The sequence below is a fragment of the Sapajus apella genome, unplaced genomic scaffold (assembly GCF_009761245.1).
Source record: "Sapajus apella isolate SASKATOON/1434 unplaced genomic scaffold, GSC_monkey_1.0 scaffold18, whole genome shotgun sequence".
Classification (NCBI taxonomy): domain Eukaryota; kingdom Metazoa; phylum Chordata; class Mammalia; order Primates; family Cebidae; genus Sapajus; species Sapajus apella.
The window spans coordinates 8015820-8042994 of NW_022436958.1; the positions used below are offsets into that span (position 1 = coordinate 8015820).

Genomic DNA, 27175 nt, shown 5'->3' on the forward strand with positions numbered 1-27175 from the left:
GAGACCACTGATAAAGAAAGTCACAGAAGAACTCTGAACAAAATGACACGAAGAAGGTAGTGGGTTGGGATAGTTACCCTAGATATGAACTGGAGGGTGCCAAGGTCAGAGAAGAGAAAATTAGAAGGCTATAAAGTAGTTTAGGTTTACATTAATAAGGATTGGAACCAGGAGAATGGGGCATTAGTAGGTTAAAAAGAAAAGAATGCATGGGAAAGATACGAAGATAGATGTTATTTATCGCTATGGATTAATAAAATTCTCCTGTAATTTCCTAATCTCACATTGGGCTGGTAGCTCTCTGAAGCATCTGACAGAGGCAAACATACATCCCTTTAGGAGAAATCCAGATACAATTCAGGCCGATTTCAAAGAATTTCCCATGATACAATTCCAAAAAATATAGGCTGATGATCAAAATTAAAAAAAAAAAAAAAACACATACAAAAATCAAGGCCCCATAAGGAAAGAGAAACAAGGTAGTAGACCCAGGCTCTCAGATACTAAAATTATCAGACATGGAATACAAAAGTAGCATGTTTGAAGTGTTTAAAGAAATAAGAGACTAAATATGTAGAGAGCAAGATACTATTAAAAGCGATCAAAGAGTTCTGAAAAAGTCACAAAAAGGAGTTTGAGAAATAAAAAAAAATGATTACAGTCAAAGGATACAATTAAAAGCAGATTCAACATAGCTAAAGAGAGTTAGTAAACTCAAAGATAAACCTAAAAAAATTACCTAAAATCTAGAATATATTATAAAAAAGACCTGAAAAATATTTTAAAAGGTTAAAAATATGATAGATCCAGATCCAGATTCCAAAAGGAGAGAAGAGAGAATGAGGCAGAGGAAATACGTGAAGATATAATGGTAAATGTTTTCCAGGATGGATGAAAGATTCAACTTAAAGATTTAAGAAGTCTGATGAATTCCAAGTAAGATTAAACGAAGCTGATTTCCAGACATCACAGTGAAGGTGAAGAACACTAAAGACAAAGACAAGATCTTTAAAGTAGCTAGAGAGAAAATCCCGATTAAATAACTTCTCAATAGCAAAACAAAGCTGAAAGAATGTAGTCTTAACCTACAGCTGTAAACTCAGCAAAAATATACTTAAAGAACAACTGGGAAATAAATAATATTTTCAGATGAGACTGCCACCAAAAAGTGGTGGTGTCCCTCACTAAAAGCAATCTTAAGGATGCTTCTTAAGGCAGAAGAAAAGGTCTAGTATGTAAGAGGAAATGCTAAGCAAAAAAAGAGGTTGATATGTGGGTAAGTTTGTACATTAAAATCACTTGGGTAATTACTTAACAAATCAAAACAGTGTTTAAGTTCCAAACAGAAATATGGAATGAAACACATGGTAATTACTTATCAAGAACAGTAATGATTTCCACATTGAATTCCTAATTGGAAAAAAGAAAAATGAAAAGATATTAACAACAAAAGAAGAGTAATTATTTATGTATGGTAGATTATCTGCAGTGAGTTTTAAAACTTTCTTTATTTGAACTTTTCTGTATTTTTAAAGCATTTATAATGAATAGTAATGTTTATGTGAAAAATTACTTATTCTGTCTTTCCATTTCTCCTTCATAATATTTATCACAGACCAATTTTTATTCGATTAATATTTATTGTAAGCTCCAAGTGAGCAGAGACTGTTTGTAATTTTTCCTCACCATTACATCTTCAGTGCTTGATTCACTTCCTGATGGTAGTATATACTCAAAAAGTATAAAATGAATGAACGAACAAATGAATGACTTCATAGTGATTGCACGTGGTGCTTGTTTAAGTTTGAAAAATGGCCTCCCAAAAGATATCTGCATCTTAATCCTTGCAACTCATGAATGTTACCCATTGCATGGCCAAAAAAGGACATGGCAGATGTGATAAGCATTCTGAGACAGGGAGATTATCCTGGAATATCTGGGTGGGACCTAAATGTAACTGTGTGTATTCTTATAAGAGGGAAGCACGGGGAGATTTGACACAGACTGAAGAGGAGAAGGCAATGTGACTGGAGGCAGAGAATCGAGTGATGCAGCCACAAACTGGAGATTTTGGTGGCAGTTACCAGAAACTGAGCCTCTGGAAGGAATGAGGTCACACTAACACCTTGATTTCAGCCCAGGGATACTGAATTCTGACTTCTGGCCTCCAGAGCTGTAAGAGAACAAATTTTTGTTGTTTTAGGCTGCCAAGTTGGTGATAATTTGTTATAGCACCCATAGGAAGCAAATACAGTGTTGAAGTGAAGAGGAATCAAACAAGATAGTAATATGGAGCTGAATGTGAGGGAATAAATGTACCATTCATAAGTAGGAGTATAAAAGAGTTTAGGGGGAAAAAAGCAGGGGTTTGAATTTAGATGCCTTTTATTTCAGAAAATGGCAAGGACACTGGAAGTATATGGAGGACTATCTACCCATCTCTCTTCCTGTACTGTGGGCTCCTAAAGGTTGTATCTTTCATCTTTGAATTCCTGGTAGCTCCCTAACATACAGCCATTCAATATATGTTTGGGATAATAGGTCCATTAAGATATTAGACTTTTTATGCCGAAGACATTTGAAAGAATGCCCTATATTAGGTTTATGGATAACGAGGAGATTTTAAACATCCTAACTATGTTTAATTCTGATTATGGTGGATAATCAAGAGTTGACTATATCTGGTACTCAGTATGGTAACTGGCTTTAGAAGTGGCTCAATAAACATTTTGAAATTAATGAATGAATCTAAAGAAAAATTACTAGGTATTTAAAATGTGATCTGCCTGTTTTTAAAAAACTTAAACATACATTTATCAGATAACTCAGTAATTCCACTGCTAGGTATCTAACACCCCTCCCACCCCCCACCCCCCCGCCAAATGAAAACATATGTCCACATAAAGACTTCTATGCAAATGTACAAACAGCATTATTCCTAACAGCTAAAATAGTGAAAACAATCCAAATGTCCATCATATGAGAAAGGAATAAACAATAGATGTGATATGCATATAATGGAATATTATTTAGCATTAGAAAGGAAAGGACTACTGATACCTGCTACGACATGGACAATCCTTAAAACACGGTTCTAAGTGATAGAAACCAGACACAAAAGACCACATATTGTATGAATCAATTTACATGAATGTTCAGAAAAGGCAAATCTGTAGTGAGAGCAAGCAGATTAGTGGTTTCCTGGGTCAGGGGTGAAAACTGGGTTTGATCCTAATGGGGCAGGAGAATTCCTTCTGGAGTGATGAAAATGTTCTAAAACTGGATTGTGGGATAGTTGTGAAACTCTGTGAATTTACTAAAAATCACTGAATTATATATTTAAAATGGGTAATTTTTTTGACATATAAATTATACCCCATTAAAGCTGTTTTTTTAAAAAACAGTAATGTGCTTAAAAATATGACAATTATATAGGCAGAAAGTGCTTTTTACAAAATCATATATTTAAAACTATATCACTGCTGCTAAAATCTTCAGCAAAGGCTCACGGCAGCCATCTTGTTAAAAACGGAAATAATTTGTGATATTTACAGTGTGGGTGCTTGATGTAAGAGCCTCAAAAAAAATTCCATCCAGGTTTAGTAATACTCTAACTAACAATCATAAAAATGTGAAGGGACATTTGGTAGCCTTTTATAGACTTCATTTACAAGGCAGATGCTGCTCCTTAGAAGTGTTTGCTCTGTAGCTTAATTCCATTTTTCTGTACAGTATGTACTTGTTTTGGGTAGGCTGAAAATGAAGATGAAAAAAGATGACTTTATTTAGCTATTTCTTTTCTTTTTTTCTAGAAGAGTTAAGAAAAAATTGATTTTAACCAATAAGAGATAGTGGGCAAAAGTGAGAGTCCCATGTGAGCTAATGAAGTACTCTATATTATTTACTACTAAGAATAGCTAATGTTTAGTAAGTGCTTACTCTGTGCCAGGATCTGTGCTAACGCAATTACGTATATCATCTTCTTTAATCCTCAGAACAATTCTGCAATGTTGTTAACATTATTCCCATCTTATAAAGAAGAAAACTGAAGTTAGAGAGTAGATAACTTGACTGAAGGCACAAGGCTGGTAACTGTGACAGGCAGGACTTACAGAGAGACTCAGAACCTACTATGCTATAACTATAACTAGGCTATATCTGCTGCCTATAGAACTAGTAGAAATGTAATGTTTAAAATCAGGAAGCTTCAAATATATTTGAAAACCGTTTTAAAGGAATTGTACATATCTATGCTGATAAATCCCAAATTTCTACCTTTAGTGTTCACTGCCCATTTGAATAACAGACTTGAATATCAGCTTCCAACTTGAAATCTCCATGTGTGTCTGAAAGATCTCTAACTTAGTTTGTCCAAATGCAAAGTTTAAAAACCTATCTCCTCAAGTGTTCTCCATTCATTAAATAGCACCTTCATTTATCCACTTACTCAGGCCAAAATCTTCAAAATATATCCTGACCCCTTATGATTGCCACTGCTACTGCCACAGTCAAATCACTACTATATTGTGTGGATTATAATAGCAGCTTTCCACATCCACTAAGCTAGCTTCACTGCATTAAATGGATCAAAACATGTAAAAGGCTCATGCAAGAGTAATAGGAAGGTGGGTAGATCAGAAGGACAGTCCCCTTCCATACAGCCGTTTAAGGTACCAAACCAAGGGAGGTACTGTCATCTTCAACAAGTGCATTCTACGTCTGTCCAGTGAGGAAGGGAAAAAAAAACACAGCAGAAAGTGGGTGAGAAATTGTTATGGACCAGGCCTGGAAGTGGCCCACATCACTTTTCTCTATTACATTTATTGGCCAAGACGCGGTCATGCAGCCACCCCAAGTAAACGGCAATAGAGGCTGGAAAATGTGGTCTGTGTTCCCAAGAAAAAGAGAAATTTGGAGGGGATAGCTAACAGTTTCTTCCATATCTCCTCATGCTAGAACTCTGGCTCTTGGGCAACAATTCTGAAATTGGGGAAACAATTTCTCCATTAAAAGTGTTCTTGTTAAAATCAAGAATTGACTGTGGTAGGTGAAGAGGGGCAGTTGTGTAAGGCTCACGTCTAATTTTAGACCGCAATCAAACGCTTCTCTAAGGAAGGAGAGTGGTGCCACTTAATACAATAATTTTCTGCTAAGTCTGAGGATAATTGGCAATATACATGATACTAACAGAAGTATACTAGAGCTGTATTTTCCAAAGAAGTATCTGAGGGCCTGGTTTCGCTTATATAAACAGGACAATGATTTTGGGGGAGTGAAAACATATACACCAAACCACAGAGAGCTAATCAGTTAAAAGAGAGTTAAGAAATGACAACAGTTCCATACTACGTCTCTGGGGGAGTTCAATCGATTAATTTTACATTAAAAATAACAGTTTATATAGAATGTGGGTGGAGGGAAGAAAATTTTAATGATTTTAGTTTTTCAGTTGAAGAGACACTATTTTAGGGGATGAAGATGGTAAGAGCACCATTTTGCTTTTGTTTATGTTTACAAAGTTACCACAAGTGAAAAAACTGGTGAGAAGTGGTTTAATGGAGGCAGTACAGTAATGAAGATGAAACAGGATTCTGGGCAATAAATCTTTTTCTACTCTGTAAATACCCCCCTTTCAACATAAAGGCTCTTCAAAGAAGTAAGAAAACAAAAGCTTTCAGAAGGGGCTTGATACATTATTTATGAACTTATCAAGTGAAAAAAGCACCCACTCAGACATTTTAATAAAAACTTTCAACGAATGTTATCTAATTTTATTGGTATTTTTAAAAGCCAATTATGAACTGGAAAGTTATTGTTTGTTAAACTGCTATACAGCTTTCTGCAAACAGAATGTTTACAAATCACTTGGAATTACTTTTCCAAAGTTTCAGTTTCTGAAGGTCAAATAACTATGTAACTGCTTAATAAAGAAGCAAAGAAGTACCTCTAAATGCCTCTCAGCTCTGATGGGCTTATATTCTGCTCCTTAGGTGAGGTATTAGCAAAGCTTATTTATTTTCATTTCCAAAGCTTTTATTTGCTCATTCCCTTGTGGTAAAGCTGATTTCCATGATGATTCCCTTCTTAATTTTAATACCCCTTTTACTCATCATATAGACATAAGAATTTTCCATAAAATAATGAAATCCTTGCAAAGGAAATGAAGACAACTCAGAGAGTAAAGTAAACTAGCTCTTTTTTCAATTAATTGATCCACTGTCATGTGCATATAAGATTTTTTTAAACCTAGGAAAATAAGGTTAATTAACATAAAAAAGCCTCACTCATCTAGATGCTGAATTTTGTATTTTACCCATGCTGCCTTAAGTGCCTTGATTTCCCAGTAATGACCTAGTTCTCCTAATGAGGAACATTAACCCCTGGCTGTAGCTGTCCAGGACTTAATTGTCAACTGGAGCTGAAATAGAGGAGTTTGCCGATCAGCAGGTATGCGGTATATTAACTCATGTCATTTCAACCCCTAATAAATAAATCTGTTGCTAAGGCAACAGGAAGATCAGCTCTATCAGTATTCTTCCCTCCCTGTAACTAGCTCCCTTCCCCCCCCCAGCCCCCACCTCTTTCGGAGGAAACTGCCTTTCACACTAAGCTTAAGAAAAAAGAAGGAAATTAACTACATGGAACCATAATTAGAAGTAACATCAATTCTCATCTCAGAAACATATCTAAATTAATAAAAAAAGACAGCAAAGAGAGAAATGCTTTTGACTAAGATCACGATAAATTATTTCCTTCAACAGGACATAGGCACTATGAGTATATATCTGAGTAAGAACAAACCTTTAACATTTCATTTCTCTGTTTCTGAATTTTCGCCTTCTTTTGTTTAACCAACAAATGATGCAAGGCCAAATAATGCTGAAATAGTTAATTAGCTGCATAGCCAATAACGATGATATAAGGGGGGAACCTTACATAATTTGTAATAGTTATTGCTGTGCTACCTTGGAATTTTTTGGTGTGATTTACTGAGTAAAAGAAAAATAAATAAATGAAAACCTTCCTAGGTAGCCTAGAAAAGCTACTGGTTCTCATTCACTAGGATTTCACATAAGAGTTTAAAAAGCTATTTCAATGGATTGTTTCAAAATGATTTAACATCTAGATCATGGTGGAGGGATAGGTTAAAAAATAATCTACAGGGATCTTCAATTCTGGATTTATTTTTCCATAATGACTTAGAAATTACTTTGGTTTTAACCACTTTGAGCTTTTCTCCCCAGTATTATTCTATTTTAACAAAATCTTGAAGGTTGTTTCACAAAAGAAAACAAACCAAAAAAAAAAAAAAATAGGTTTTGTAAAAGCAATGCTGATCACATGACCGTGTCTATCTTATTGTTCAATAAACTTAATTCCTCTACATTTTTATTGTCATTCTTCCTAGGAAGACAGACATAAACTCAAATGGACTTACAGAGCAGGCGATGGTCAATTACCAGTCACCCTATAATTCATTAAGTAACATCGACTAAGTACTCCTAATTGCCAGGCACTCTGGCTAAATGCCATGGAAAAAATTCCCCCTAAACAAAAAACAGTTCTGTCTCTATTCTGAAAAACCTTAGGACCTAAAACAAATACCACCACTTAAAACATGAAAGGAGTAGGGCTAGGAGGCATGTGGAAAGTGAAAAGTTCTGTTACATGTTTATGTGGTACACTAGACTGCACAGTGCCTTTGGTGTGTGGACATTGACAGTGAAGGAGATTAACAAACACATCACAGGAATTTAAATCAGGGAAGATATCCATGGAAGGCAGAGTATTACAAGGCATCACTAAAGAAATACAATGATAACTGCCACCATGGAAAGACAGGTAACACCACACATTAAGAGGAACAGGAGGGATATTAGCCTTAAAAAAGAAGAAAGAGTAGGCTAATTAAAGAGAAGTTAGGTCTACTGGGATGGAGTGGAGAAAGGCTTAGTGACTGGAAAAGAGAAATATATTTAAATTAACATACCATCATGTATATAACATAAAAATGTATAGCAAAGAAACAGATGATCTATCTACCAATCATCTACGAAGTAACCTATCTACCTGTTTGTCCATCCTTCCATCCATCCATCCATCCATATCACCTAGCCATCTACTTCCCAACTCACCCACCCCTGACTGTGATGTTTAGTGAAGTCTAGTGTAAGAATTTGGTCAAAAGAATGGTGATGGAGGATGCAAAGGCAGATGTGGGTCTTGAGCAGATGAAGATGACTGTCATAAGCATACCATGATGAAACAGTGTCTTTTGCAGCAATTAGTATGCTTACAAAATGAATCACGCTTTGTGAACTTTTTAACTACATTAGGCAAGAAAAGGGTAACAAGAGCTTTAGTTTATGACATTCTACTACAATAATACCAAGACTGTGACTGCTATAGGTAGAAGTTCTTTATGCTGACATGGTGTGTTAAAATTTTAAAAACAACCCAAGAAGCAATGAAACTAAATGTGGAATCTGTATTTATTTTCCACATGTTCAATGATTTGGAAAATAGTCAGCAAGGCACCAAAATGGAATTTTGGAAATTATAAATGGGATTCTGGTGAGGCTATTTCTTTGGCCACAAATTTCTTCGTATATATTTTCTTACCACTAATTCAAAATGCTGAAATAGATTCCCACAGATTCATCTAATGGTGCTATGTTAGAGGATAAAATAAAACTATAAGTGATATAGCACATGGTCATTTTAGCCAGATATTTGATTAATTTTTTTCCAGAAAATTCTAGTAAAATTCTTTAGAGAGCTTTTTGTTTTTTAAATGCCAGAGTTCATTCACTTTAAAGACAAAATTCTTTAAAGATAAAAACCAAACAAACTAAGCAACAAACAAATTCCTTAACACACGTAAGACATGAAAAATGTAACTAAAGAAAATTTATCACCAAATTGAGAATGACTATAAACAATTAGAACCTTATTATTTCATGTAAGCTCTGACAGTCCAATAGATGGATAAACACAGAATGGTTAGATGATCCCTTTCAAAGAGCTATCAGTCATTATTCCTAGTCAATCTGAGAACTAGCTACTTACAATAGTTATAAAGCAAATCTTCCTTACATCAAGGGTTACTTAACTTTGAAAATAAATACTGCCACTGGAAAGCATGTATGGAATCATTATTTTTTAGAGATCAAAACAAGTAAGATGGTTCTCATAGGTCTGAGGAAGCTTTGATGGAGTGTGCTGAAAAGCAGATGTCCAGAGCACGTGAACATCTTTTCCAGAACCATTATTCAGTGAGGATCATTCTTCTCTTAGAAAAACAGACTTATACATAACATTGCAATAGAACAAAGAATATCAGTGTCCAAAAATTAGCACTTTGTCCTCTGTTCACAGTGGAGCATGGCACCTGAAGACTGATTTCCGAAAGTATTCTTCACCCCACACCATCTTCTGTCCTTCCCAAAGTATTCTGTTACAAGGTAATGACCAGTAAAGCCTTAAAAGATTTAAGATGGCCTACTCACCATACTTTTCCTAAGTTAACTCAGCAAAGAGAAAACCAAGGCAAGTTTACTCTGGCCTGGAAAGCATATCATTCAATCATCCAAAACACATCCTTTCAGAAGACAGTCATCGATTTGGTTTTTGAAACTATATTTTTAAACCTCAGAGAGTCAAAGAGTGAAACAGAGTAATTTATTTTAGTGCCAAGTAATAAAACATAATTTTCCATTTTACATCAATCATTTATTGTGCTAGAAATTGCCAATGTTTCTAAAAATATAGATGTCAAAGTCGTTCAATATTATGGTACATGTTTTACTTCAGTGACTCACCTAAGTATGTTTCAGAACTGTTTTTAGTTCTCAATGACTGGACTTTTTCCTTTCTAAATTCATACTCTTTATATCAACTTTGCATAAATTGATTTATCATTATTTTATGGAAAATGCTGCAAATACCATATAGCTCATAAAAAGTCAGTCTGCTTTAAGTGAAGAGCTTTGATAATTTCCCTATATCCCAAGTGATGAGGTCATAGTAGAACATACAACCATAGCTACTCTAATAATTTCAAACTCTTTAACATGCCTCATGGCCTACTACTACCTTCCTTATTTTTCTTAACCAGAATCTATCCAATTACAGGCCAATCACAGGGGTTTTATGATCAGAACAGAATTTCTTATATAATAGATCTGTATCCTAGGGCTTCCTAACTACTTAGCCCATGTTGATGCAAGTTGCATTTAGTCTGAGAGAGCTGACTTATATAAGATAAATACTTTTTTTTTTTTTTTGAGATGGACTCTTGCTCTGCAGCCCAGGCTGGAGCACTGGAGTGCAGCAATGGTGCAATCTCAGCTCACTGCAACTTCCACCTCCCGAGTTCAAGTGACTCACCTGCCTCAGCCACCTGAGTAGCTGGGATTACAGGTGTGCGTCACTGCACCTGGTTAATTTTTTTATTTTTAGTAGAGATGGGTTTCACCATGCTGGTCAGGCTGGTCTCGAACTCTTAACCTTGTGATCTGCCCACCTTGGCCTCCCAAGTGTATTCAAGACTCTTTCAAGGGGGTTGCAAAGTAAAACTTTTTTTCATAAGGATACTAAAGATGTAATTTGCCTTTTTCACTGTGTTGGCATAGAGCCTCATAGTGCAAAAACAGTGGTGAATAAAGCTGCTGGTGCCTTAGCACAATTCAAGGCAATGGCACAAATAAGTCTGTTTTACTTAAGCATGTTCTTGAAGAAGCAATAAAATTTACTAATTTTATTAAAGTTCACCCCTTCGATAGATATCTTTTAATATGTAATAAAATGGGAAATACACATGTATATCATGATAGCTGTCCTGAGGAAGAATACTTGTATGCTTGTTTGAGTTGTGAGCAACTAGCTGTCTTTTCATGAAATAGTGAATTTATTTCAAAGAACTGATAGACAAACCACAGTTAATCAGACTTCGCTATCTGGCAGCCATTTTCTCAAACATGAACCACGTGAACTTGTCACTCAAGGAAAAACAAGTGATAATATTTGCTGCAATGATAAATTTAAGCTTTTAAGGAAAGAATTTTGGAAAAATTCTATTTATGCTGTTAGCTTGACAGCTTCTCGTTATTCAAAAATGTCTCTTTATGAGATCAATGGTGATATTAATAAATATTATTTTTTGAAATTGTATAATAAATTGTGTCAACATTTGGAAGATCTTCACAATTTGGTAAACCTGTATTTCCCAAATCACCAGTGCATAATGCTACAAAATCCATTCAAATGCATGTAACAGAGCATGAAGAAATCATTTATGTAGTTTCATATTCCACATTACAGCAAACTTTTAAGAAGCTCCTACTTGTCAAGTTTTGGTATAGTATCAAAGAAGAATCTCTATATTAATCTGAAAAAATCATTAAAACACTCAACTTTCCCAGCTATATCTGTGAGGCAGAATTTCTTCATAAACTTCTACGAAAACAAGATAGTGTGACAAATTAAACGTTTAAGCAGATATAAGAATCTAAGTCTCTTCTACTTAGAGGTTACAGATTTTTAAAAACATAATGTTGCTCTTCTCGCTGATTTTTTTTTTCTTTGTTTTGGAAAATATAGTTAATTTTTATAAAAATACATTAATGTGAACATACGTTATTTTGTTATTTATTGTTATTTTAAAAACACTCTAATGTAGATTTTAAAACTTTTTCCTCAGTTTTAACTTGTAATACAGTAAACACTGATAGGTGTAATTCCAATAAACAAGAGCTCTTTGGTATCCCAATAATTAAGAGTATGATGAAGGGGTCTTGAGACCAAAGAGTTTGAGAACTGCAGCCTTGAGAGAGTGATCTTTCAATGTATTCTAAACTCGTTTTTTTTTTATCCTTCCAGCAGTGTGTCTTTTATGCCCACTATAATAATTATTAGAGAACACTCACATAAAGATTGGAACCTGGATTAATATTTCAATTTTGTATAATATTTGGGAAGAAAATACTTAAAAAAAAAAAACAACAAGCAGTGCCAATTGCAGCCTATTTTTTTACAGGTCTTTCTCTATAAGTCATTTCTATTAACTGTCCCTTGCTATAGATGTTTATAACAAAACATTAAAGACTGGGTGGAAAGGAGAAAACAAATTACTCTGCAGAGAACCCAGCAACTCTGCTAAAATACTGTCAGTTATTTATCTACTGTCAGCAGATGTTGCACACTATAATCCTTGACAAGCTCAGTTTGAGAAAGAATGAGGAGAGGGGCAAGCACTGCATTTAAGGGCCTGTTCTCATGCACAGACATTTTAACACAGATTTAAAGCCAGAATGTGTCTTCTAGAAAATGTCACTTTTGATTTTGATACATATTCTAGCAAGTTGGCTCTACATTTGGTTGACTTAGTATGAGATATGTTAGAGGCTAACACTATATTTTAGACCATTCATGATCCCAGTGTGGAACTAACACAATGAGGTCAGCATCACTTCATTTTTAGAGTTGGCTACTGCAACTGCATGATTTCATGGGTATATTTTTTATGATAAAGAAGAGGGTTTTATTTTTGATTTGTTAGGCAAGGTAATGACAAGATGTAAGAATCCAATTGCCCTCTCCAGTGTTCCTTTCTCCTTTATGTTTACATGGGAAACAATCATCAATGCTTTCTCTCTGGTACAGAAACATGGCCAAGGTGAAAATGCAACAGATTCCTGCTTCTAAGGACCTTCCTGTAGGCTACTGTAAAGAAAACCCCCCTTTTCAAGCACGGAGTTAAAGCCGCTCATAATACTGACAAGAACATGTGAAGTACAAGGAAGGGGGAGGCTCAAACTAAGAGGGATGAATAAGAAACACAACCCTGGTCATTTCTAGTAGAAACCATAGTTTCCCTCTGAATACTGTTCATATTGACTGGTCAATTATATGATTTCCACCATACGATCAGGGTCTAAATAAATGTGTGCTTGTAGCTGGGGATGTTTGATGAATGATGAACCAGAATCTTAATTTTCTAATTCATATTCACCAATTAAAAATAAACTGTATTTTTATGAGCACATTTACATAAATCAGATGATAAAGCATCTACCACTAAAGGGTAGGAGTTCAGCTCACAAAATTTGCATAAATTCTCCTAAAGAAAATATAGGCGTTTTAGATTTTCATTGAAGAGTCTTGCTGCGATGGAACTCTAATGGGCTTAGAACAGTAAATTTTGAAGAAACTGATTGCTACCCCTGTAGCTAGTAAATGTCTGCCTAGACCCAGTGGCATTTGAAAAAAGTGTTTTATCATAAAATTATCCCAGCAGAGTCCATTCTGCAAGATAACATCATCATCATCATCATCAGTACTCCATGCAGGACCCAACAGCTCTGGCACAATATTGCCAGTCATTTATCTGTTGTCAGCACAGGTTACACACTGTAATCCTTGACTGCCTCGGAATTAGAATGTCTTTGATGTCCCCACAAGAGTTTTTTGCCCGAAGGCTTTACCAATGCTCGGCGGCTCAGTGTTTATTCCTCGTAATCTTCCTCTCATCTCCAGGCTAGCAGTGACAGATGGTTATGGGCACACAATAGTATTAAGAGTTTGATATTTTTTTTATGCTGTGCTCTCTGTACAACAAATAGCTATCAGACGCGGGCCAGAGAGCTGACATGGCTCGCTTAGGTAATGGCAAACAAACAGCTCGGGTTGATGCTTTCTGTCATTTCCCCTCCTAACCCTGCTTGTTTTCATTGTATACTCTCAAAGGTAAACTATATTAACCTTATAGACTGTTATTAAAAAGATATATCTATATGAGCATAAAGTGCTTTTCTTTTCTCTTTTTCTTACTCTTTTGATTATGAAAGTAATACTGCTGACATATTGAACAAATATCGAATGTCAACATAAATTTTTAGTGTGTGATAATATCCCCCTTCATATAGCTGTGTGTCAGGCGGGAACCTGCGGATGATGCATAGCAGTAAATAACCCAAACAAAATTAGTTCTCTTGTCAGCTTCTACCTTGTATGTCCCCAGGCATCAGTAAAATTGACTGCACGCTAGATTTTCAAAATTAGCCCTAATGTTAGCTATGTGTCTGGCAACCTCCAAGTTTCCAATGTTCTACTATATTACCCGTAAGGATGAATGTGTTACTTTTATATTTTGGCATTTACTCTTGCTGATGCGGCTTTTTTCCCTCTTCTCCAAATTAAAAATAATTTAGCTTTAACAATAAGAATGTGCACAAACATAATGCTGCATCTCTTTAAGCAACTAACTTTAGGCAATTAAATTAAATTAAAGCAAAAATATACAAAGGAAGAGAGGGAATTATTCAATTTAATATTGTTAATTTTATTAACATAGCACTGTCTTATTTTGTGCAAAGTATCGAATAACATGGTTTTCACTCTTTCCTCCATATTGCTGTTTTGTAACAGCAGTCTAGAAATTATTTAATTTACCATTTTAGAACTGATTTTCTTGCAATAAATAGTACTTCAGAGACAACCAAAGGTTAACGGAATAAAAGAAAAAGGTTTTCAGAGGGGAGTAAATGATGACATCTATTTTACCTTGAAACAGGTTAATCTCATCTAGACTCACTGCATTTTAAAATCACACCAAAGAATATTGAACTCTGTCACATTTGAAATAAAAAATATGATTTAAAAATACATGTCCCTACCTTAGAAAGGCTAAGCTGGAAATGCAAAGTTGCACAAACAAATCCAAAAACACATTCCACATCAACTTTCAAACCCTATATTTTACGTTCATACATTTAGAATCAAAGATGAAAATCCCTTTAGGTACCAGATGCTGCAGATCAACTGGGAGAGCTTCTGGAGTTTTAATGTGCTGGAAGGCAAATCCTCGGCAAAGGCGCTTTGCCCGGCCGGTGTGGTGCGCTTATTACTTCACCTGCAAACGGTTGCTCTCAGAAAATCGGACCTAATGATCAGCCTAGCATCTCTGCAATAAAGAGACCATAATCTGTGGGGGAAGTGAACTCTAATCAGGCCACATGCAGATTAAACTAACTGGGAGGAATAGAAACTAGATTAAAATGTTCATGCCTAATACCAGAAGATTATCGGGACATTTTACCTCTTTAAATCCTAATTTATAGAAGCCAGGGTTAAGTTCGAGTTTATATTTGGTGAGATTACATGCTGCAGTTGATTTTCCTCTGTTTAGGAAAGACTTGGCTAGAAAGTATTTTGCTTAGCACAATACAGAGGCATCTGAGTAAAGGAAATGTTTTCAAATGTACTGACATACATATTATGACAAGTAAGATGAAGCCACTCGGTTGAAACTGGTCAAAGTAGTAAATAATGAAAATTATTCTTGCCTTAATGGTAATACTACTTTATCAGTGTGTATATATGAAATAGTTTTGTGATAACTCTGTGTGTTTGTGTGTGTGTGTGTGTGTGCGTGTGTGTGCGCCTAACATGGAATCTGATTCTTATATTTTGAAACTTTTTGAACAAGACTTGGTATGTTAGACGTGCCTACTCACTATTGTTAGTTGAGCAAATCACTGCAAATAGTTATCTGTAATTCAATTTAATCTAGGCACATGACCATTAATATGAAGATATTTAGTAGTACCAGCTTGGCAGACCATTAGTAATACCACTACATTAAAATAATCCTTTTCTAAAGCAATAGGAACAGCAAATTAGTATGCTAATCAACAGAATATATTTTCTTTCACCAGTTCCACAACTCTTCCTAAAATTGGCATGCCTTGACTTACCACCTGTGAGGCCAGACAATGTGCAGCAGTCTTTGCTGATTATCAACTTCACCCAAAATGTCGGGATTAACAGTCAGATCTTGTTTATTCTCTCCATGATGACAGCCGGAATTATCTGAGGACTTGGACTTTTTCAAGTCTGACTCCTGTCTTCCTGAGTTACCCAAACATTCTTGTTGTGCAGTAGCAAGGCCAGAGTGTGTATCACACTCTGAATTAAAATTCTTCAATAAATCCTCTGAATCTCTCTGCTCTGGCTGAAAAGGAAGGGCCGTGGACAGAACTGCACCGCCATTTCCTGTAAGGCTGAGCATCTTCTTTAAATGGGTTGTTTTGTGCTTGGGCATGAATCTGTTACAAAAAAAGAATGCAATATACTTTTAGTGGGAAAAAATATGTAAAATTTGTCCTTTACCTTCCTGTAAGGACATAATGATTATATATAAAACTGAGAAAAAAATAAAGATGTTTTAACAAAAATTCTAGAATAAGTGCAAAAAGTAGTAGCCACTAAGGGAAGTTCAAAAGTTTGAAATTGGACTGGGCTGTCATTGAATGGTTTCCAAAGAGTTTCTATGGCTATAAAACTTGCACTGCATATACCATAAAACATAAGATTAGAGAGATGCTTTATCACTTTTCCCTTGCTCATCCTTCTGGATTTCCATTTTCTGTTTTCCAATCGCCACATGGCCCAGTGCTTATTTTCAAGCCATAATTGTTCATTAACCTACAAAAACGTTTGAAACTTCCTTGATTAACACTTGTCATTTCTGCTCATGACCGTTCTGTATTCTTGGGCACCTGAATATATTTTTTATTAAATTTACTTTGCTAATGTTTCCTGAAGTATATTTTAGTATCTTTTTTATTATCATTTATCTCCTATTTTTCCATAACACTTTATCACACAGAGTTCAATATCTGTTACTTACTGATAAGAGAATCAAAATAAAATAAAATCTTAAAAAATAATACAGCTTAAATCCTGTAAGCCACATATACAAATAGAGGGCCTATCCTCAAGGAGCTCACTATCTATTGGAAAGCAAACCATTAATGCTTAGAGCAGAGTGGGAGACAGACACACGAACAGCCGACTAACCTATGTTGGAAAATACGATATACACAATGGCCATTCTAATTTTTTTTTAGTGGAGGAGAAGAAGAGATTAATGCTGACTTGGGGCTCAGTAAAGGCTTAAAGAAGGTTTTGGGTAAAACATTTTGCAAGACAGAGTTGGGGAAACTCTGGAGTCAGAGAACAGGTGACCAAAGGAAAAAGGGGTGAAGAAATACAACTCCTCAGGAAATAATATGCAACACAAAGAGACTGGGATGTAGGTCTGGATGTAAGGTCTAGAAGGGTAGACTGGGCCAGACTACCAAGTGCTTTCTCAGAGTTCCTGAGCCCCATCCAGAAACTTGGCCCCTTCCATGAATTACTGAGTAGGGGAACAAATGGATTTAGGAGGCAGGTGAAAAAGAAAAACTATCGAAGGAGAGCAAAAGGGAACTTTTGGAAGACTAGAAAGAGAATCCAAGAGTAATATCACACTGTTGAAATCAATCAAGAACCCTTAAAGAATGTGTAAAATGGGACATAAAACACTGCAGAGGTGCTACACAGCAGAAACAAGAAGCTTCTGGCTTTGTCACGCTGTAAGTCACTGGCTACTCCGATGGGCAGTATCCTTGAAGAGCGGTGTGGGCAGAAATCAGACTGCAGGAAATTAGGGTTTGTGTATGAAAGAGAGAAGGAGAGAGAAGGAGATAGAGAGAAGGAAGAGGAAGGTAAGGTTGGACTTTTAAAAATGAGACACATGGACACAGCAGTATTCACTTGGGAATACTTGCTAGGGAAGGAAGAAGGATCCTGAAGAAACAGAAAGATCTTATAAGATGGAAGGAGAAAAACATTATAATATGTGTGATCATGGTGTAGGGTCTTATAAAAGATAATAAACCTAGCTGTCTTACAAAGCTGAGGGAAGAAGAAAAAATTGAAGCTGAAAAACCAAAACAACTTTACCTAGCAGGTGTAGAATCTAAAGAGTTGCATTATTAAAGCATTAGGTCAGGTTATCTATTTCAGGTGAGGTGTACAGAGGCGGAGATGGGCTTTTAGAAACTCACTGAGGCATCAGGACAGTCACCGTGGAGACAGAGAGAGGGTGTTAAAAAGGGCTGAAAGCAAGATCTGATGGGCAACACTAAGAAACAGTGGAGGAGCCATAGGAGCTAGAAACAAAGTCTTCGGTTGTAGTACACTATGCACATTCCAGAACCAAAAAGCTTCTTTTGGGGGCTTCTATGTTTGTTTCATAAACAAACATAATTTCTATTCTAATTTCAAATACCTTGAGAAAACTCAAAAATACACAAGAACTCCCAAGTAATAAATAGATGATTGTATATAGAAAGATAAAACACAATGATACTAACCCCTTAAATATGCCCTAATAAAATAATAAATTTAGTCCTTGATTTAAAAAGGAAAGAAACCTGCGTGTGTATAGTTTCAAACCTCATAGACCCAAAATCACTGTGGGAACGAGTCAACTTCTTCCTGAAACAAATTCAAAATACTGAAGAGATTCAGAAAGTAAACTCAACAAAAAATTGCCATTAATCACCACAAAAGGTAGAAAAAAAATAGAATTATTATGACAGTATCTTCAATTCTACTAAAGAAATGAAACACACGGTAAAAGAAGGAACATCTGTACATATCTGGAAAACAAAGCAAGTGAAGTAACCTATTTGTTTATGTCAGATAAAGAGTGCCAGGCAAGCTTAAAAAGGATTTGAACAGAATTACAAACTTAGTGGATGAAGGATTCACCAATAAATAAATAAATAAATGGGATTCAAACAACATATCTTCATTTTAGAAAACAGCATCATGATCCATCTTACTCATAAATTCATTTATATTGGCCAGCATGTGAGCAAAATTGCAAATTAAAAGAGATGAGAGATTGGTTAAAAGGTTGTAAACAATGGGAATTGGTAACTGACAAGGAATTTCGCTGTGGGCAAGGCACGAGGCCTGCTTTTATTCAACACGTTCCATAAATGTTCTTAAGGATGAAAGGAATCCCATGTTAACACAGGTTGCAGATGACTGACTTGATAGGTGGTAGTGAATAGGGACATGGAAAGATGCAGAATACAAACAAGGACAGTAACTAAAACAGCTTACAAATTTCATGAAATTGAAAGAAATCAAAATAAACCTTTAATGCAAGTAGGGCACATGGAAAACACCAGTTAGACCATCCCGAATTTGACAAGATGAGCATGAGCTGATTTGATTCAGCTAACTGATGCCATTTAGTTCTGGATCTTGTTGTACAGGGAAGGAAGACACTAAGTCTGTTAGGATAGAGCCCTGTGCAAAAGCTGATATCATCTGGGGCATCTGAGAACTGTATATGTTTGAAAATTAGAGAGTGTTTAGAAGAGCAATAATAATTAAGGCAATGGAAGAACTGATTTATGAGGACAGATTAAAGGAGCTAACTATGAATAGCCTGGTTAAGTGACAACTAGAAGGGTACATAATAAGAGTCTCCAAGGAAAAAGAATAATTATTTAGCTTGGTACAAGGGGGTATAACTAGGAGTAACGAGATGAAATTAAGAATGGGAAAATTTTAGCTGAATTTCAAGGAAAACTCCCTGATGGTATAATTTATTAGCTCATGGAATCAATTCCTTATGGAAATGCTACAGCTAGGGAAACTTAATAATAGAACTGGACAAGATACCAATAAATATATAGATAACAACCCGGTACTTGAAAGAAAGTAGTTACAAGCTGGGTTTTCCTTATTTATAACATCTTTTCATATTTTTCTTATAATCTATTCATTATAGTGATCATCACCAAAAGAAGTATTTAGGCAATTAGCTAAATCTAACAGGGTATTTCCTTTAGTTGGGGAAAGTGAAAAACACTTTAGTTTTCATATACTCTGTGGTAAGAATGAAGGCAAAAGCTGAAATATTTTTGTGCTACTTTGTTACAATAAAGCTGGTCTTGAAATAGGCTGGACAAATGTATTAATAATTCTAAAAACAAAACAAAACAAACCACATCCACCATCCCACACAGTCTATTCTGATTCTCTGTGCCATGAAACTCATATTTTCACAGACATATTTAATATAAACAATTTATTGCCATAATAGAAATCAAAAAAACTTTATTTCAGCTTTTCTAAATGTAGCTCTATGGTCAATTACTTCACATCAATACCAAGATCAAATAGGCATAATACTAACAAGCAGTTTGCTTAATAATAGTCACCACACTAATTAACCCATCCAGAACATTCTTAATCAGACACTATTTATAATGTACAGTTAAGAGAAGCCTGGCAATATAAGCTGTTCTATGCTAATACAAAAAGAAAATAATACTTTACTGATGGAGTGAAAACTGGCTTTTCTATAGAACTGGACAGAACGTTTGTGCTGTCCTGGCATTAACTCAATGACGTGACTATGCAAATAGGCACATGTCTGAACACTTCTTTTCTCTTTCCAAGTTCCAACTGTGGTGGAGGTGTTAATGAGAAGAGAAAAGGTCCTGAGGTAAGAAGTGAAAGAGAGAAAAGAAAGGGTCAGAAGAAAAACAGTAATCTGTGTATGTCAGGCTTCTCATTTAATCATTTCCCCATTTTTCTTAAATAAATTTTACTGTCCATCTTACAGAATGCTTTTTCCTGTTTCCAAATCTCTTAGAAACTTCACCAGAGCCTGTTTCTATCTTTAGAAATATTCTGATTGCCATAATCATTTCCAATCTGTTATTACCATGGGACTTCCACCCCCAACTCCTTTCCAAACAATAACCCATATGTGAAACAGAAACAGAGCCTCTTCCTGCCGCCCATCCTCTCAAACTCCCTTCCTCCCCACCTCTGTCCACCAGTATGGCTCCAGAGGCATTGCCACAAAACACCAGTACTACGTTGGGCAATGTTTAAAGACACAGTTGGAACAAGCACTTTCTGGACCTAAATATATACCCCTCACCACAGCCCCCATGTCTAAACACAAACCTAAGATGGACCTATAGGAACGGCCAAGTCTTTCTTCTCAGATCAACCAGGAAAAGACTAGATTTGAGAGAAGTTTCAAATGTCATTAAGATTGATGGTAAGGAAAAGAAATGCTCTGGGCACCTTAGGTTATTTCTGCTATAGTCAAGAGGCTATAGTCCTTGCAGTTGACTCACAGAGGTAGTCAAAAGGCAGGCAATAAAGTTAACATGAAACAAGTCAACTTTGGACATTCATGTTGATTCATGTGCCATTGAAGAAAATGTCATGGCTGAAAATGCATGCCAGGGTGGAATGCATTCCTCACAACCGTCTTTCTGAGAGGTTTTAATAAAAAGTACTTAAAATATAAGTTCAACCTATAACCTCATAAATAAATGCCCAAGGATAAAAGTCCATACGACAGAGATTATTAGTCATCTTGTTTCTCAAAACACATTTGGAAGACAGCAGGTGAAAAAGTAATGATACGAATTAGTGTATGATTAAAGAGAAAGAGAGTGTAATGGATAAAAGATTATTCCATATTTGAGCCAGGAAAGTGACATGAGGATGTTAGCAACTAGAATAAGGAAACTGGCCTACATATGGGGCAGCCAAGGGGAGACGGAGTGGAAGCACAGTGTGTCCTGTTTTAGCTCAGGTTTGGGGGAGGGAGGAGTAGCTGTATCCTTTAGGCTGGTGTTTCACAGGTGTGTTTTGTGCAACACTAATTCCATGAAACACGTGTAGATGCTGCACCTGAGATGGTTTTATTGGAAAACAAGTTTGGAAAATGCTGAGTTAAATAAAGTTAAAGATTTCTTTACTATAGAACTCCCCAAAGTACATGGTACTGTATATTATAAACATGTTCATTCAGTAACTCTTTCGTTTATTCAAAAAGTACTTATTGAGCACCTAATATGTGATGGGGATGTGATAATTGTTTCCCAAACTTAATGGAACAAATAACCTGTCCTCCTCCTCGCCCATCCCTGCAGGACACAGCTTAAGAATTAACAGTCAACAAAGGTTACTCTATATTACTTGAGGTCCTAGGAGGTGATTAGCCAGGTTCTGAGAAGCATGGAGCAGCACGATGGGTGGTAACATATTTCATATGACAGAGATTGCAAAAGGAATGAGAAATACATTTACATGGGAAAATGATGAAACCCAAACCTGAAGCCATACACCAATGTGACATACCAGTAGACAAAAGGGCATCTGAAAGAAAGCAGGAGAACCAGTAAAAAAGGGACAGAAAATATAGTTCAAGGCTAATATGGATGACAGCAGAATAAATATCAAGTTTTTATCAAAATGATTTAGGTAGATTCCTGGATAGAAACCAAATTGAGGAAAAAGAAAATAGAAATTAAATAACTTTTCTAAAACTAACTGGGAAGACACATTGAGGCAGTTCAGCGATCTAAGGCCTTGGGTGATTTACAACCAAAACTATTCATTGTTGCCAAACAATGTGTTGGAAATTAATTATAAAATTAACATTTTTAGAATCTAGCCACATAAGCAAATGTCACAGATAATTAAAAAATCATGCTAGCTCACATGTGTTCAATATATCACTTACATGATGAGCAGATTTATATAACCTATAAAGTTTGAAAGTAAAAATTTTGATATGGCATACTCATGTGTACACATACACCCCCATTCCTCTACTACACTATCTTCACTAAATAAAGGAATCAAAAGCAAGGAAACCCATATCATTATAAAACTGGATGCTTGGAGACTACAACATAAAACAGAAAGAAACACTTATTGTTGGCTGGTTGGCTGCAGTATGGCTGCATGCTTTGCTTTGCTGGTAATGGCTAAAAGCTAATATTCATAAAAGAGGTGGCACATGTCTCTGAAGGATGTTTCAGTAAGAAACTCTGGCAGAACATTATTTAAATATACCTGAATCGCAGATGAGCCAGTCATGATGCACACCACGCAAACGCTCTGGGGGAACACCTGCTAGGCCCCACCGTGGTTGTGAGGCTATGTTGTTAGATATTCAATGCTTGGTGCCTGAAATTTTGCCTCTCATGGTACAAACTTTTAAAGCCAACATGAAATATTGGCAGCAGTCCGTGAGAGGACACTAAGCAAGAGTGTCTTGCTTAGACTATGAAGAATCTGTGATTAAAAAAATGGGATCCACAGAAATTAGCTATAGTCAAAATTAAGCAAACACTACTTATTGGCCTGAGTAATGCATGCTGAAATGGGAAGAACATCTGTAGTCATTAGACTGACCTCATTAGCCATGAGTGGTCCCAGGGATAAGACACTTAGCAAAGATAGCAGCATCTTCCATTGAAAAGAGAAACTTCCATTGTTAAAAAGAAGCGTTAGCTTTCTCTTCTCTGCTTTAAAAGGTGCATCATTTCCTGATGTCTGTCCTTTCAATAGCTGGGATATATATGGGCTGTCATAAGGAAAAGATGGCTCTATTTTCAGCAGCCCGTTCCTTTATATTTTTATTTCCCACTACTATTTCTAAGAGTCATTTCTGAAAATCTAACACTTTCCAGATAACCTCATTTATACCATTTGCTTATATGACCTCTTCTGGCAACACAGTTTATGTGATTAGCATTATTTAACTTAAATAATTATGCCTAAATTCCCCATTCTCTCTTAATTTCAAAGTGTTTTAGATTGTATACATTGCTAATTTAACTGCCTACTAGTATGAGCAGTTTGTCTTATTCAATTTTATAAAATCCCTTTAGGATATATTCCTCCCACGCAGAAAATTTAAGGTCCTTATGAATGTATGAGAATAAGAAAAGCTACCTTGCATGTTGCCAGAACAAATGTTTATCAAACCCAGAGCCATCCTTGCTAACATATGTACACTCACTTCTCACGATCCCTACTCCCCCCTAAAAAGAGCTCTCTAAGAACAACAACAAAACTCTCTCATTTACGCAAGGTTTACTCTAGTAATTCAACACAGTTTGGCAGAGCCCTAGGCTAAACTGAAAACAGGAAATCTTTATTTTCCTACCTCCACTTTAAAACATTCTCCGCCCAATGGTGGTCAATTTCCCAAGGTCTTTATACTACTTTCTCAGTATCCAGGTAACTCCCAATACCTACTCACCTCCTACTCCACCACTGCCACTATGGGTCTCCTTGCAGCCTACCTTGAAACTAAGTCCCATCTGGGTCCAGCCCTGAATCATGCTGGGCTCTCTGTTATTGGTCTTGCTGGAAACTAATCTTAAATTGTCACAATGCATTCATCATATTTTGTGCTCAATGCATTTCAACAGAGGCAATACCTTAACTCACGGGAACTAATCACAAATGGGATATGTTCAGGTACTACAGAAAGCCTGTGAGGAAGATTATTTTGGGGGACAGGTAAAGAAATCTCTGTCAAGGACCTCAAGTTACTCAAGTAACATGTATGTGGAAAGGAAGTGGAAAGAATCCAGGCTGTATTGATATAGAGGATTGCACAGGCATTTCTTCAATTTTGAAGTTTATTCAAATCAGTTAATTTCTCTGAACCTCGGTTTTCTAATCTGTAAAACAGGCTGGTAATATCTGCTCTTGTAAATTTCTCAAGAGCATTAAAAAGGAGAACATGTATTGGGCATGACATGTAGTAGGAGCTGAGTAAATCTAAGTAAACGCACCATTACTTGCTCCCCTACATGACGTCCATACTTAAGCCATGTTGGGTAACACTACATTCCCTAGTTAGTCAGTAAATGAGTCACTGTGTTGACTCAGCAAATGTTCATTCAAAAAATATTTAAGACCCTTCCATGTTTAAGAGGTTGTGTCTGCACTATGAAGCTTTTAGTATGTGTAGTGACATTTCATACATACTGATTTTGGTCTGTTAGCCCCCCAAATTATAAATTACCCATATAATCTTTAAACTAAATCATGTTTACTAAACTGTGTTATCTCTGTCACTCAAAAGACTTAACGTTTTCCAAACTTAATAATCTGCATATCATTTTTTCTATTTGTAACTCAGAAGCCAAGTTTCAAAAGCTTCTATTTATTCACCTCACTTAATATGATGATGGTATAGAACAATGAAAGGTTTTCCCAATATGGATGTGAAGTAATCTCTTCCAAGCAAGAGGAAGTTGCTGTTTCCCATGTACATTTGCTCTACTTTCTCTGTAAGAATTTACCTTGTCCACAAGTAAATGTTCTCATAACCTTTGGAATCAGATATTTCCTATAGCAACAATAAAGCATTAATGGAAACCCTAAAAACGGTTTCTAAGCATGTTCTATTCCATGATTTTTTGGGAAAGCCATTATTTGGAGGCTAAAAATAGGATGGGAAAATGTACTGGTACTGAAGAAAGAATAACTTTCTTCTTTCCAAACCAATGTAAGAATTATCCTAGGGCAGTGTTTCTAATTTGAGAGATTCTTTTGGAGTATGACATGATTTTACTGAATACTATGGCAGAAAAAGGGCAATGGGACAACAATATGATGGGTCAAATTTCCTGAACAGAGTATCAGAATAGTAACCTAAAAGGAGACACTATATTTCTGTTGATAGACAGTGACAAAAATACACTATTTTGAAAGAATAACAAGCTGACTATCAATACTGATGAGAAAATGTGGGGAATAAAAAGGAGAAATGTTTGTAAATTTTATTCGAAAGCCAAATGTTACTTTTTAAAAAATTAAAATACATAAATAAATAATAAAGATTTGTGTTTCAGGAAAGGAATTTTTCTTTAAAATCTGGTTGTGAATAAAGTCATTTAATCTTTCTAAACCTGAGTTTTCTCATCTGAACAATGAGAATGAGGCTAGTCTTAGAATTCTCACAGAGGTAATAAGGATTAAGCATCTAATCAAGTCTAATGATTATCTTATTATTAAGAGGCAAAATGGCAAAAAAAAAAAAAAAGGGGGGGTCTAGGCATATTGACTGGTTGTAAATTCAGGGCTCTGTCACTTTTTAGCTTACCCGAGAAAAGTCTTTTCTCTAAGAATCAGTTGTGTCATCTGTAAAATGGGAATAACAGTAACACTACCGTGCAGAATTATGTTCCCATGTTGCTTGGCACATATTAAGAACTCAGTTATTACTGATCACTATTTTTCATTATTGATAATAGTGGTAAAGATCATCACTGCATTTAATTGTTATTAGAGAAACACTCAACATTCTAAAACCTCTAGTCCACTGACTAAAACATTCCACTGACCCTTTCATAGTTGAGCCTACTTTATAAACTAGAGACCCGTGTCTTCTTCAAGACACATTTTTCTTATTACTTCTTATACCTTAGTCATCCGCTTAAGGCAGGTACTTTTAATGTTATCTTCTTTTCATTTGCATACTAATCAAATAATTGTACTCATACCTAGAGATGCATTAATTGCAAAAAGATCCAATGTTATTAACTAAATGAATATATTCCTCCACTTCTATTATGTCTTTCCTATGATACTGTTTTCTACCTTGCACTTTTCCTTGTCTTTCCTTCATTTTTCTGAGAGGTTCTTTCATTTTCCTTCTTAAAACTGCATAAACCAGGAAAATAAAACCAGAAAATTTAAAACTTCAGTTTCCAGATCTCTGAAGCATGAACAGATGGACATCAAAAATCTAATCTTTTTTTCTTTTTCACTTGCCTATCCACAACCTGAATATATCAAAATTACCAGCAAAGCCAACTTTCAGCACAACCACCTTTTTTTTTTTTTTTTTTTTCTGGCTCCCACATTAAATGTTAGGACACTAAGTATTGATTCAATTCAAATTCTGATGATATTGCTATCTAATTTTTAGGCCATAGAAACTGACCTCATCCAGAATATTGGAAAACATAACTTTGTTAATTTTACATCTGAAATAAAACCTTTAAGTATACAAAATGATATATAAACACTTCTACTTACTTCAGCTTTTCTACATTTTTTAGTACTTCTTAGGAAAAAGGGAGTAAAAATAAAACAGATGGATACATTTGAAATATCTGACTTGCTGGGCCATTACTCATTACTACAATATAAGCAAGGCTTGAAGGCAAAGACAGCAAATACTCAGTGAAAACACTGAGTAAAAAAGATTCAGAGAAAGAAACAGTCACTCATCATTCAACAAAAATTAGAGTGCCTACTATCTGCCAGGTAAATTAGCTAAGATATCCTCATGGAACATATAATGTCGTAGGTGCTTCAATCAGGGAAGAATTAGGTGCTACAAGATAAGAACCCAGCCCTAGAAAGGGAGTTAGTACCAGAGAAGGCTCTCTAGGGAAGATGATCTGAAGTCATGACCTTCATGATGATTAGAAGTTAGCCAGGTATGGGAGCAAGAGCTGGGTTGTGCTAAGAGTAAGAGCAT

At 35.6% G+C, this 27175-nt stretch overlaps 1 protein-coding gene across 16 annotated transcripts in view; it reads right to left on the bottom strand.

The window, feature by feature from the left end:
• The window catches only part of GTDC1 (glycosyltransferase like domain containing 1), a 419157-nt gene that overhangs the window by 71328 nt on the left and 320654 nt on the right, over positions 1 to 27175 (bottom strand). For all 16 annotated transcript variants that reach the window (XR_004271224.1, XR_004271219.1, XR_004271222.1 and 13 more), the window contains one exon: positions 15756 to 16106. Coding sequence is in view for 7 of the 16 variants with exons in the window: in XM_032286219.1 (XP_032142110.1) it covers positions 15756 to 16106 (351 nt within the window). In the remaining 9 variants the exon portion in view is untranslated. The remainder of the gene's footprint in view (positions 1 to 15755; positions 16107 to 27175) is intronic.